General features: G+C 38.4%; 1 protein-coding gene across 2 annotated transcripts in view; it reads right to left on the bottom strand.

The window, feature by feature from the left end:
• LOC128888555 (matrix metalloproteinase-2) overlaps positions 1-15,074 on the bottom strand; it is a 206,621-nt gene that overhangs the window by 28,383 nt on the left and 163,164 nt on the right. For both annotated transcript variants that reach the window (XM_054145521.1, XM_054145522.1), the window contains 2 exons: positions 4,723-4,869; positions 2,055-2,197 (listed from right to left, as the gene is read on the bottom strand). In XM_054145521.1, coding sequence (XP_054001496.1) covers positions 2,055-2,197; positions 4,723-4,869 — 290 coding nt within the window. The remainder of the gene's footprint in view (positions 1-2,054; positions 2,198-4,722; positions 4,870-15,074) is intronic.

The following is a 15,074-nucleotide window of genomic DNA, read 5'->3' as shown; positions in this document are numbered from 1 at the left end:
CTCTAGTTGAAGCCAATCTCGCAGAATGCTAATTTTCCAATGGATTTGCAAATTGTGGTATCTCGGTTTCTCATCGTTTATGAATATCCTCCGGCCTCTGACGTGATGTGTCAGCAGTGACATTAGCAATTCATAACGGACATTAATGCTGCGGAATATATTGCGTATAAACGCGCTTTTTCTCAAGTTGCATACCTCAACGGCAAAAACGTTAATTTCTGAATAATTTCTGAGCCAGAGTAACGATCGAATCAAAGTGCCGCATCGCGCTACCCACACGAAGCTCATTTTCGATACGCTTCAGAAGTTTAAAATCTGGTTGGAGAAGAACAAATTCAGTTGACAAGCATTATTTACTATAATTTAAAAAATTTAACGATTACTGTTTTAACATGTGCCTTTTGCAAATGTTAGATTAAGGGAATTGTTTAAATTGAGAATTCTGAAGACAGTTGCGTATAAAATGAAATTAATTATAATTGATTAAATAATAAAAATTGAGTGGTAAAGTATATTGTGTATATAAAACCTCTCGGTTCAAGACTTGTCCAAATTACGAAGTATTATAGTATCAGGCATTTCAAAATTTCGAAAAATTGGCTTGGGCTTAGCAGAAATTAAAAATTAAACTTTTAAGGGCCCCATCAGAGCTTTGTTGTTCATTAATTAGTTTACGTTTCAATAAATGTGGTTTTGGTAACTTCGAGTAGTATTTTACACCCCAATTTTGAATCATTCTTAGATTATAATTATTCCCGATCCTCAGATTTGCTGAATAAAGCAATTAAGCGAACAAAATGAAGTAAACATAGGAATTCGTCGAAATCGATCAAATTAACGATTGGAATATGCGAGGTAATGGTCATTAATAGGCGGATTCTCGGCAATGTAGGCGATCACAGGACAATTATGCCTATGCTAATGGAAACTATGCAACGCTTGCAGAGACTGAGAGCTAAGCCGGAATTATTAACGAGGCCAATCGGAATTGTTTCCAGAGAATCCCATCGAAACTGGACTCCGAACTGGTAATTCTCGATACGAGAAACAATTTGTGACTGACTGTGATTATTCTATACTTCTTGCTACCGGTTCGTCGCGACGATACTTGACCGTTGCGATCCGACCCGACTTTCAAACCACACGGGATCGTTTCCGTGGCTAATCGTGTAGCAAATCCTGAAGATCGATCTTGAGACGCAACGTCCCATCGTTACGGTCGACGGCTTAAATGAAATATTCCGTGCCGTGCTCGCCAATTGCAAAATCGATTCCCATACCTCCGTGTTGGCAGCGCTGCATTCGTATTAAAGGCGCAATTTAGATGCAACTGAAAGATTTTTATCCAATATCAGTGATTCTCGACGAAAACATGCCTCTCTTACCGTTCGAGAGGGAAGTTTGGTATTTCCTGAGAGCCACGAGTTGTAAAGATGTAAAAATAGGAAGTTAATTCTGATTGCGAGTGTATGTTGGTATTCTACTAACAAAATATGGTGGTAATGGGAGTGTATTCAGTCAATGCGAGATATTGACTTAATTGGACGAAAGTTATATTACAACTATTGTTCTTCGACAGCTTTTTTGGCAAGGTGAAGTGTACGATATGTACAAAATTGTATGATAAAATGATAATAATATACGAATATTTGTATTCAAATTCGCAAAAACTCTTATTCGCATAAGCATTCGAAGAAATTCTTATACCAACAATCGTTCCTATTCGCATCATCTAAATACATTTTTCTTCATATAATATTCCCATATTACAATAAATAACATCGTCTTCATTATTCTTACTTTCATAAGTAACTTGAACCCAATTGTCAAGCGATTTACCCAAGACGAATCTCGTTTCTCTTTTCACAAATCGCGCCGCGCTATTGCGATTACGTGATGCAGTGTACGTAAACGCAGCGTAAGGGTTGAAAAACTCTTCGATCGCTTGTTGATCGATACTTTCATACTTGATGAGCGATGTTCTCGGTTGGTCTTTCCCACCAAACGAAGAGGAAGGTGGCAAAGGAAAATGTATTTCATTGAATTTCCCTTACCGTCTTCGTTGCTGTCGTCCTGCAGCAGCCATATTTCTTCTTCGTCGAAATGAACGTCTCCTCCGCGATCTCTCCCAGGAAAGAAGGCGTGCGCCAGGATCTGGCCTCTACCATCGAAAGGATATCCATCACCGTGATAACCACTGCAACAAAATAGGAGAGCATCGAAGGACTGAATCATAGTTGGTTTATATTACTTGTGGTATTTATTTACAAGCATGAACAAACTCGTACCATTTATCGTTCAAGGGATTGTTCATTTATAACAGAATTCGCAGGTTCTAAAGCTCTTATTCGAAAGCTTCTCTCGCTTGACATTTTTAATTAACGTAGAATATTTTTTAAATCAATAGACCAATGAAAATAGCAAATTATGACATGTGAGAAGTTCTGGCTAGCATCGAGTAATATCTGAAGTGGTAAAAATCTTTGCATAATTGAACCCTTTGAAGAACCAGTGATAAGTACCCGCGAGTTAAGACAGAGCAATCGAAATTTGACCGCAACTCAAAGCAGACACCATCGCGAATGGAACTATCGTCGTAAATGTTTGGAAATGGACCCATTTGGGACCACGTGATTCTGCGTCAGCAGCTCCGTTCGCTTCACTTGCTATTTATTCAGACGTTACACTAAATCCAAGTACTCACGGCGTTTTAGCCGCGTGATGCACAATCTATCCCTTAGTTTTGCGGTCCGTTTAATTCGACCTTTCTCTGAAACGGAAGTAGATGGGGCCATGCCGTGAGCCGTAATTAAATTCCTCTCACGAGCGGCCGTCGATTAGACTAGACAGCCGATACGCCACTGATATCACGGTATTCGGTCGGCTAATTGTGAGAGCGATTCATACCGGATTCCCCGCGTTCTCTTTTTACAAATTCTGATTCTTTCAGGCGTTGCCAAGCGGGCCAATTGCTCCGAAATGTGATCCAAATAAACAAACTAATTTATAAATATTTTGAACGTGGAGATGATCGAATTAAATTTGAATTTGTCCAACGAAAAATAAGTTCCAGTTGTATACAAACAAAGCGTTAGAGTCATATAAATTCTTACTAGTAGTTTTGGCAGTCAACGTGTTAAGAAGACATTCCGAAAGAAGCAAGGATATTTGAGAATTAGTTCCACGAAAATTAAGACGAATCCTCTCTATTCATATTTCACGATACTTATACATACTTCAAAGATTAAAAAACCAGTCTTTTCTTAGTTATATCTCCATAAAAAATAACGTCACACGTGGTTAACACGCACACATATACATAACTGAAACTAAATTTTCTTATCTTTCAAGATAAGTAAAAACGTTGCGCAAGAAGAAAAGCCTGCGGCTCGTATTGGGTTCCTCGGAATTAATTTCCACGGTGGGAGGGAGGGCGGGGGTCTTTATTTTGGAGCTATTCGCCCGTTTAAATCCCCTTAATCATTTATCGAACTTTCGAGCCCAGAGCCAAGCGAATTCACAAATTCCACGAAGTTCTCCTAATTCCGTGGAAAACTGCGCGTGTTCCGCAAACACCGACAATATACCACGCGCGAACGCTTCCGCACAAAGAGAGGGAGAACAACGAGGCCAGACAAAGAGGGAATCAATGGGTCCGATTTACGAAGTACCTCGTTACCGGAAAATTTATCGCGACGACGCAGCTGGAAATGAGAGCACGATTAAAACGAAGATCTACTCACTATCTACTGTTCGCTGAAATTATTTCAGTAACCGCGAATAGTTATCAAAATTTCAAGTTCACAGAGAGACGGTTCACAGTTTCTTTTGCGATTCGAATTTGTTTCAGAGTTGAAAAAAACAGTTTCAAACGACCTTTGTCAGAGTCTCGAATATATTTTAACTCGTTATAGAAATAAATAAGGAATGATTGCATACACCCCCCGCTCAGAAGTACGTGGACACTTTCTTAGTAGAAATAAATATCTAATGCAGGTCCACTATGATATTGAATATGGCACTCGAAACATTTAATATCATTAAACATACAGTCAGTCCCATAAATATATGTATCCTCTATATCTATTGAAGAAATTTGTTTAAATTAAATGGTAGGTTTGACGTTTCCAAGTGTACGTTTGTATAAATATGTGAATGTGTATGTAAATGTAATACATGTATACGATTATTCATATACATATTTATAATGAAAAATTCATTTGGTAGTATCAAAAAATTATTTAATTTAGTCAAACTTCTTCGATAGGAAGAAGGTATTAGGGGGGCCAGAAAGTAATGTCGTATCTTTTACATTAAATTCAAACAAATAAATTTATAACAAGTTTTTATTTTTACTCAATTATGTAATCGCCCTCGTTATCAACAACCTTTTGTTATCTAGTGTGCAAATTTTCAATATCTGATCGATAAAAATCAACTGGTATACAATGAGCTGATATATGATAAACAAGTATTGACATTCACAGAAACGACATTACTTTCTGGCCCCCTTAGTACGAATATTTATGGGATTGACTCTATTTATGAACAAGGGTAGTACATACATTTAATTGTTAAGCAAGCATTAATTTGAAAAGCACAGAACAATAAATGGCAGGAGCCTGTCGGATGACCTAATAACCGAGAAGGAACTGGATATAGGAGTTTCACGTGGAACGCGTTTGTTCGAGCGAATAAATGAACAAACAAGGAGGAACTTACCGATGGAAGTACACCAGAATGTCAGCTCGATCGCTGTTAACTTCCTGGAAAGTGAGTTTCGAGTTCCTCGCCCATAGACCAAGGGCTTTGCTCAGTTCGAGCCGAACGCCACCAGTGTCGAGACCACTCGGTTGCTCGGTTCTCAGGCTGCAACAAAAAGAAAGGGGGATCATTAGGAAGACGCCGAAAATCGATTTCTAGCGACGCTTTTGCACGCTTATCGGGCCCTCCTCGAGACGCTCCGGGCCGATAACCACGAGAGCAAACTCTGAGACGGAGAAAATGTTTCCGGCGAGACACGCTTAACGGAAGACGATTCAATCGTTGGCCGGGGGGCGCGGGGCGGGGACGGGGGGGGGGGTGAGAGGTCTCGGGAAATTAGGTAAATTATTCCCGAGTGGAGAGGAAAGTAATAAGAGAAACTTTGTTGCGCGTCGAAGAGCGGAAATTCCGTGGAATGACTGAAATTATGTTACCGGGGATAAATAAGGAAGAAGGGAAATAACATGTTTTTCGGCTGTTCCCCAGGCAAAAGTTAATATTTTCTGTAAAATCAGCTCTGCCTAATTCGGTGACTCGATTCTTGGGGGAAAAAAAAGATCGCCTGTTGATAAATGAAACCGTGAAATGATTAATAGCGCGCTGGTATAGACTCTCCGAGACGTTGGAGTATGATGGACGACTAGGGGTTTCAAAACAACTTTTTAGTACCTCTATTTATTTATATAAATTTCGAGATTTCTTATAAATTATGTTATCTGTAGAATTTCTTTATAAGCAACATGTAGAATTGAGACCGAGGAGTGATTAATAGTAAAGTAGTATAGTTTACACTTTTTTTACACTTTTCCTTTGGTAATTGTAGTCTCAATTTATAATTCTGATAACTCTGTATTTATATTATAAAATAGATTATGTTTCTGTTACGAAGTAACGTTCATTATCACATCATACAATTTCCCATCAACGTACAAAACAGACTATTCGACAGTAGATTGCCGTGAGCGTAGCGGAACATTGTGGTTAGATCTATCGTCGCGTGTTTCGTTCCAAAACAATTCCCACATAAAGGGGTACTAGCTCATCAAAACAGTGAGCAACAGTTCTAGGCACGTCGACGTCTGATGATTTTAGTTAGACATGGGTATCGTGTAGATAAAACAAAATTAATCATCTCTTATTCGTAGGAATCGAGAATTACCCTCATTCGAAGAATAACGAGTATTTGTTTCGTTGTTCGTCGAATAAACATATCTCAAACTACTTTTATTTAACGAAGAATAATTTTTATTTAGATACATGCTTATATCTTATTCGAAGGGATCGAGAGTTACCTTCATTCGATGAATAACAAGTAACTTTATTTGCTCGTTATTCGTCGGATGAATACATTTATCTATTATTCGTAGAATGAATACTGTTATTCGGCGAATAAAAATATCTCAAGCTATTTGTATTTAACGAAAAATTACTTTTATAAAGGTATAAATTTTGCTAATCCCTGGTGTCAGCAGATACTTGTCCAGTACAAGGGTTTAAGTGAAAGAAATAGAAAAATTGTGAAATATGCATCTCGTCTAAAGGGTTAAGTAATTAATTACTCGGTATGCGCGTCGTCCGAGCAACGTACACCCTCTAATCGACCGAAACTCAATACCCCGCGACACTCGCGGTACCGCTCCTAGCATTTAAAAGCAACGCTTTAAACGACCTCCCCCCCCCCCCCGATAATTAAGGTCATCCAGCTTTTAAACGAGAACATTTCGAAACCGTGCAAACAGGTCATGCTCGAGGCATCCCCTAAAAGGATTACACGCCGTGCAAACTACGTAGATCGACCTATCCCCATGGCAAACATCGTGTCGTCGGAGCCCAATAAGACAGTTCTCGACGGAACTGGTAAAACAGATATAAAAGAACACGATTCCCGCCAGAGTAGTTTCTAGTCGCCTGTGACGTAACTACAGGATCGTTCGATGGACGATCTAGGGAGGACTTACGGCTGTCCATAGTCGTTGAGACTTGATTGTGTTTAAGGGGGTATCCTGAATTAGGAGGTTCAAAAAAAGCGGTTTTTCGTGAATTATTTTAGGATGGAAAAAAATAATTAATTCTATCGAACTTTGTATCATATTTTCATACATATTCGAGTAGTCTGTACAAATTTTTTCAACAAGAAACATTCAAATTGAGTCGACTGTGACGCACATTTGTAGAGCACTTCACAATTAAAACCTCCTATCGGCGGGAAAGATGCAGGTCGTAATTTTGGTTTGACAAAGAAAAAAAACGAAAGAAATTTTCATTTTCATACATTTTTCTTCTATGTGAACTAAGAAAATTCATACAAAAAAAATATTGAACAACTTTTTCATCAAGTTGAAGTGATTTTTTTTCACCCAAAGAACTCGTTCTTTTTTTCAAACTTGCAGTAATTTCACATTTCACCATTTTTGCGGGTTTTTTGTGACTTTAATTGTGAGGTGCTCTACAAATGTGCGTCACAGTCGACTCAATTTGAATATTTCTTATTGAAAAAGTTTGTACAGACAACTCAAATATGTATGAAAATAGGATAATACGTTCGATAGAATTAATTATTTTTTTCCATCCTAAACAAATTCACAAAAAACCGCTTTTTTAGATCACCTAATTCAGGATACCCCCTTAAATGCTTGTATCACTCTTGAAAGATACCATTTTGAAGTTACCATTGGTTCATCTTAAATTTCAGTCCAAAGTCATAGTACGTTATACTCTTGAACTTGAGCTACTATCCTGTGAAGTGAAAAATATATACATAGTATTGTTTAACATAAAATTACTTTATAATTTAGTTCTTCATTCATTTCTTTGTATTCTTCCTGTTCTTCTATTGGTACGATGCCTTCTATTAATTGTATTTCAATTTTTATTATCATCAAATTCAAAATCAGTGCGTTAATCTTCCTATAACTTTTATTGTTTGTTTTCCATCCAGATGAAACTTTTTCAATACACAAAAGTCGTCATTCTTAACACTAAACAGCCCCACCCAATTTTATATCTGCGATTTCTCTATACCTCCTCCTATCTTTGTCCAAACCAGATGGAATTTCAATTGAATTGATGTTTAAGCTCCGAAACACACAATAAATTCAATAGAACAACGCCGAGAAATGAAAAAAATCACGCGAAATCGTTCCTCGGGCAGCAAGCAGACGCTCAGGGTTCGTATCGCTCGATATTTGGACAAAGAACCACCGGCAACAGATCCAGCGACCACGAGCGTCCATTGTATTCTTGCTAATTAAAACGCGTCAAAGTCCATCGATGCCTAATTAGAAGAAATCGCCGAAAGAGGCGTGAACTAATGAAAGCACGCCGACAAAAGAACCGAGGCCTGGCGGATTGAAAGACTGTTCGTGGAAGTGAGACGGCTTTGTTCGCCATTTTTTTTTCACTGAACACCGCGACTCGGTGAATTTCGAAAGGTCGTTTCGCCCTTTCCGTGTCACAGTGCACGGCTGAAATGTTAAAAAGCTGACGCAAAACCTTGGGGCGATGCAGATACGCAGTTATGCAGGTATACACGTCCTGCAGCTTTGCGACACGCCTAGAGACAACTGCAGCGCGAGGCCCCTTTCACGTCTCGATAGGTAAATCGAGATCAAAATGGTGCTTTGGAACGCGCTTTCTTCGGGCGAAATTGGTTGGAAACTGGCAAGAAATATGGCCGACGAGAGAGTTTCGTGTGACGGGATTGAAATTACGCGTTGAATGGACACAAAAGGTCTTGGAAACACGTCAACGAGTCCTAGCGACTGTTCCTACACGTAAACATGTCGCTACGAGACGGATAATATCCACGCTTCATCTCTTTTTACGGTGTCAGTCCTCAGAAAGAGTCTGAAACAATTATTTCATGCGCGAGAGGGAAATATCTTGTTATTTACGAATTTTTACGATTGATAGAACAAGAAAAAGTCTTTATCGACTTTTAGAACGTTTGTTGAATTCTTCTTAAGGTATAGGCCAGGCTTGGGGATAGCAACGAGAGGTATACAGGGTGTCCCAAAAGTCGGGGAGGAGCCGGAAATGGGGGGTAGCTGAGACGATTCTGAACAACAATTTCCTTTGCAAAAATGTCGGATGGGGCTTCGTTAAGGAGGTATTAAGAGAAAACCCCGACCAATCAGAGCGCGCGTAGACTGTTGGAGCGGCCGCGGTAGCGAAGGCTACGCGCTGGCGGCCGCGCTTGTACGCGAACAAGTGACTCGACGTGCATCGAAGGACATTGACGCTGCCGCCTAGCGCGTAGCCTTCGCTACCGCGGTCGCTCGAACGGTCTACGCGCGCTCTGATTGGTCGGGGTTTTCTCTTAATATCTCCTTAACGAAGCCCCATCTAACATTTTTGCAAAGGAAATTGTTGTTCAGAATCGTCTCAGCTACCCCCCATTTCCGGCTCCTCCCCGACTTTTGGGACACCCTGTATAGCAACGCGGAACCATATGTCTCCTCACAGATTCACAAGAAGGCTTTTTTTTTGTGAAATTTTTAAGAATTACGCCGACGAGTGTTACCTTGGCAGAAGTTGGAAATTCTTATTTACAAAATTGGCATGTTTGAGAGCAATATATCTAATCAAGGTGCTACCAAACGGTTCATATCAATTTTGGAGTATTAAAACAGGGTCTATTCCATGTCGAAGAGCCTCCAGATATTAATCTGAGGAAATTTTATCACAATTTTTTCCATACTAATTTTAATCCAAGTTAACCCTAGAAATTAAATTACATTAGTACAAGAAAAAAAAGTAATTTATATCTTAAAGGGTTAACGTGACTGAGGAGGTGCTTCCAACGAAAAGTTAATTAATTCCATCTTGCAATGTATCAAACGGATGCCCGAATTCGTACAATTACCTCGAAACAGACTATTTATTTCAACGAATACAGCCGTAAAAAATACCGGTGTTCTTAAAACAAGGAAGTGAGGCAGATAAATATAATTAAAGGCGTAATTAGGTGTTCCTTGAGGAAATCTTTAAGGGGCTACCAGAAGACCGGTCTTCGTCTGAAAAGAACTCTAGGGCATTGTTCCTTAACCACTCTTCAACTGTTCCTGCTTTGTAAGCCGAGGCAAAGTCTTGTTGGAAAATCCACCTTTGTCTTTGAAACAGAGTAACACTTAGGAGTTTTACTGTTCCTTCGAGTGCATGGGTTTAATGCCCTTTCTATAGAAATAAAATCGTTTAACACTTAAACGGTAAACTTTTCATCAAACAATCACTGAACTTTCGAGAAGTCAGATTTAACTCCACTTACGGACGATCACAAGCTGTGGCCGCAGCTGGAGAATACGGCCTGCAAAACTCCTCATAGAAATTTGGATAGCTTGAGTAACACCCAAGCGGAAGCAGTTTCTGGAATAACCGTGGGGACGGTACGTGTCACGATAACCAATTGGCCAAGTCGTTTGCGAGCCTGCATCCTTGGAAAATGAGCCCATTTAAAATAATACCGATAATTTTCTATTCCTACTAAGTGCGCATACGAAATTCGGTTCTTTAGCAATTTTCACTATCATCTACACAAGTTTATACTTACATAAAGAAATTACGCGAATATCCCAGGTATTCATAATTGTTAATATGTGTGGCTTACAGTATATTTCTTTCCCTTTAATATGATTCCAATCAATTGCACAAATCTAATATAATCCATATTCTATCAATTAATATAATAATATCAATATTTCGTTTTGCCTAGGTACATACCTTTTGCTTGTGTTTATCATATATTTCTTGGATTCGTTTGTATTATAAATGCTTAAAATTCGTAGTTTATCAATTAGTATTACAGTTTTCCTTAAACTTAGAAGATGATTCAAGCCAGGAGTCCAAGGATAGTTCAATTCAACGAACAGAGGCTCTTACTAATGTCGAAAGCCCAGTTTAATTATTTCTCAAGCTTCCAATCCTGTTACCTAACATAATAACGAAAAATACATTTAGCTATTCCCCCATTCCTACTTTTTACAAATATTAATATCACTGAAACGAACCATACACATACACAGTTTCCCTGGTTGAAATTAGACCTACATTAGCGAAAAACTAACCACGAATTCGGCAGTAATGGTCAACATGAATGGTGAAATTGAAATTGTGCCGCTGGAACAAAATGGCCGAGCGTCCATGAGCTTGCACGAACCGGGTAAATAAAGTAGAAAATGAAACAACACATCACGCTGCGATATTAATTCTCGGTTGCGCAGTTTCTGTCCTCCTTTCCGCAGCTTTCGCGTGCTCTGCTGCCGCTTGATTATAAGGATTACGTACCATCGCAAATATACAAAAAAAAAAAAAAAGAAAGAAAGAAAGAAACGACCTATGATAAAGGACAGGAAAGTTGCTAGACGCGAAACCGAACGAGGTACAAATTATTCCATGCGCCATAATATAAAGGGGTTTTCGCGTTAATAATTTTTTAGACGATTGACAATTTTTAGAAATTTGTTTTGGAGACAACTTCTGTTGTCGAATCGACTTTACATAAACGTATGTACTTAAAAATATAATTTCCCTTTCGAAAATATTGGGTTGTCTGGAAATTTCATGTCGATTTTTAGTAGGCGGTATATATCGTCTGATTATATCGGAATGGTTAAAAACAAATAACATGTGGACATCCCCTTAAAAAGTGGAAAAGTTGTGGAACCAAATGGTACATACATAATTCAATAAATATATATCAAAATTCAAACGTGCCTTTGAATGTTTCTTAAAAATTGGCAAGTACTTTCTGGACAACCCAATAATATTATTAATTCGACGAGACAATCGCGGCAAAGTTCGTTCGAAATCGTTTGAAAAAGTTTATGAATGCTGCATGGAAGTTTATATAACCCTGTTCGGCGATTAATCATCCACCGTTCCAATTATTACCCTAGCATAGAAAGTTTGCAGTAATGCATTTCAACCTTTTGACAGCGAAACATGTTTCAACGTGTTTTCGACCATAGGAGTTTTTTCACATTGCGTTTCACGGAACGCGCGTCATTCTCGAAAGTTTTACGAGAGTTTTTTACCAATTCGTAAAAAATGTTTCCCTTGCCGCGGTCTATATTAACTTCCGTTCGCGGCCGCACCTGCACGCAGCAAAAATTACGTATAAAAGTAGAGAAAATATGATAATCTTTTCGGTTTGAAACTTTTTCAGCGGATCTGTGGTATTTCTGGTTCGACATCCGTGATTAAATTCAATAATTAAGGAGGTACTCTTTCTTTTTATGAGTTTTAAAGATGTCTGCGAGAAATGACTTGACAAAATTTCCTAATGTACTTTAAAACATATCTAAAATATTTTCAAAGTTAACCAAAGTTAAATAAATTTTTCTCTGTTAAAAAAAATCATGAAGAATTTAGCCTTCTAATGTGGTTTTCTAATGGTTCCCCCTAAGGGGTTACATGGGTACGAGGTCCAAAAAGAAAGCACATTTTCTTTCAACTTTTGCGAACACATGGTACTTTTATTTGAAATAAAAAAACCAAATAATTTCTATTAGTATGTGACTGTTGCTCTTGACTGAACCAAGTATTATATTTTTCTTTGATCACAACTTACTTTACAATTGGACATTTTTATATTCAGCTCTGCTAAAAATTCAAATTTCAATGTTTCCTTTTAATACTTCGTTCAATCACGAGCTACTAATAAAAAATATTTGTTTTTTTTTTTATTTCAGATAAAGATATCATTTGTTATCCTGACCACCACGAGGATAGTTTTTTCTAAAGGACCTCCGAAAATCAGCTCTCATTAGCTTATGTTTGAATATTTTTTTATGAAAAATTTGGGAAATATTGTTCAAACGTTACTCTTTCGAACGACGTAAGTTAAGAGGGGAGTCTGGTCCAGCTAATGTATTTTTTTAATACATATAATTTCCAGATATAATTAATTTTTGTTATTGAAACTTTTTTTACATATAAAGGGATATTCAAAGAAGAAAATTTGACAGTGTAGATTTAATTTGAATGTATACATATATACATAGATATAGTAGTCGCAAGGAAAGGGTTTGGCCAAAACGGTGGGACACGTGGAGCTCTGGAAAAACATCTGATAGATGAAATCAGAATATTTTTTTCTTTAGTAGGTACAAAAAATACGTATGAACCTGAATTTGCAAAAAAAATTGTTAATTGCAAAAATGGCGGCAAAAAACATTAAAATGAACGATACATGTCGGCCGTTATTTTGCAATAACGTTATGCTATAATATTGGGCTGTCCGGAAAGTCCATGTCGATTTTTGGTAGGTGGTACAGGTCTGAATATATCGAAGTGGTTGAAAACAAATAACATGCGTACATCCCTTAAAAGGTGAAAAGGTTGTGGAACAAAATGGCACCTATGTAATTCAATAAATATATATTAAAATTCAAACGTGTTTTTGAATGTTTCTTAGAAATTGGCACGAACTTTCTGGACAACCTAATAAAAATTCATTAAGAGTCGAGGTTCATGAGCACATAAACTTAATTACCTTCAATTTTAGCGTTGAATCAAGTGAATCGTTTCTTTGCGACTATTATATCTATATATGTATACATTCAAATTAAATCTACACTGTCAAATTTTCTTCTTTGAACGTCCCGCTATGTGTAAGAAAAGTTTCAATAGCAAAAATTAATTATATTTGGAAATTATATGCATTAGAAAAATACATTAGCTGGACCAGACTCTCCCCTTAAAGTAATATAATTCATTTAGTTTGTTCGAAAAAATGTACAGAATATGCGCTCTCGTTCGGCTCTCAAAACCCACGTAACCTGTTAAGTTGGGACATTTGATGGTCGCAAAGGAGTCGTAAAGTTTTTCCTCCTCGTCCTATGTGGTTCCACGTTCGCGGAAAACGGCGCTGGGTGGAATGAATATTCTTCCCGCCCCCTCGTTCTCCGTTTCATCTGACGCCATTCACGTTCCCTCGATCACGGATCCAATCACTCGAGTCACGGTTAAAAAGCTCTCGAAGCTTTGCTCCGGAACCCGTGTGATCGACAGATTATAGAGAGCCGTCCCGTAGCCGAGTGGCATTCAACACTCTGCGCCTTCGGTGTCAATGAGCGTCGACAGCGGGAATCCCACGGATCGAGTGATCCGGCCCGTGACAGTCACGGATCGGTCTAGCTGCCACCGGGAATCCTGTTTTCGACAAAGCCTGCTCTTGACAAAGACCGCTCGTCATGCATGGAGATCCACTGTATAGTGTGCGGTTTATGCGACGCGCGTGGATCCTTATACCTCTTAACGCGGACAATTTGAGGTTAATCTATTCGGCGTCCCTTTGACGTCAACGATGCACCGCACCAGTTATGCAATACCCCTTATTATAATCTCTACTGCCAAGCAATTTTAATTTAATTATGCCCATACCAGCGTACAATTAGACGATACTAATCAAAACGTAAAGCTATGCACTCGGTCATCCTCTCTGGGGAGACTAGCAAAGGGGTGGGTCTTTGAGTTTTTCTTAAAAATTGACACGAATTTTCTGGACAACCCCATACTTTCTTTTAAGATTGAAGATCTTTTTATCTTCGAAAAAGCCGAAATTTGTCGAAATATTAGGTCGAGTCATAAGTAACTTCCGTTCTTTTATCAGACATTTATTTTGCTCTCTTTAAATAACAAAATTATATTAATTTAATATGTAGTATTCACCACTATTATCTATAACCTTCTCCCATCTTCCTGGGAGTTTATCAATTCCATCCTTATCCATCCTTATCCATCCTTATCCATCCTCCATCCTTCCATCCTCCAAGATTTTGTAAGGAATAGAAAAGGTGGTAGTCTGTCGGGGCAAGATCCGGGGAGTAAGGTGGATGTGGTAAAACAGACCATCCAAGCTCTAGAATCTTTTTTTGAGTCACCCTTGCTGTATGTTGTCGCGCATTGTCGCGTAAAAGAATGATGTTTCTGCGATTGACGAGTGCAGGTCGCTTTTCATGGAGTTTCTCTTGCACTCTTTGCAACTGCTGAACGCATCTATCCGCAGTATTCGTTAAATTTGACTTCAACAATTCGTGGTGAATTGTTCCTTGACAATCCCACCACACAATAAAATCTTTTTGCCATGGATGTTTGCTTTCGGATCTGGTAGGGGTGGTTGATCCTTATCAAGCCACCGTCTTTGCGGGCTATATTGTCATAGGTAACCCATTTTTCATCGCCTGTTGCAATCCTGTTTAAAAAGGGCTCAATTTTTATCCGTGAGAGCAGACTTGTGGCGATTGACATGCGATCTTCTTTATTCCGTTCACTGAGATATCCATGAGGTGAGGTATCCATACTCCTAACTT

The sequence above is a fragment of the Hylaeus anthracinus genome, unplaced genomic scaffold (genome assembly GCF_026225885.1).
Source record: "Hylaeus anthracinus isolate JK02 unplaced genomic scaffold, UHH_iyHylAnth1.0_haploid 11994, whole genome shotgun sequence".
In the NCBI taxonomy this organism is placed as follows: domain Eukaryota; kingdom Metazoa; phylum Arthropoda; class Insecta; order Hymenoptera; family Colletidae; genus Hylaeus; species Hylaeus anthracinus.
Note: the sequence above shows the minus strand (reverse complement) of the source record. Positions and strands in the feature narration are given on the sequence as shown.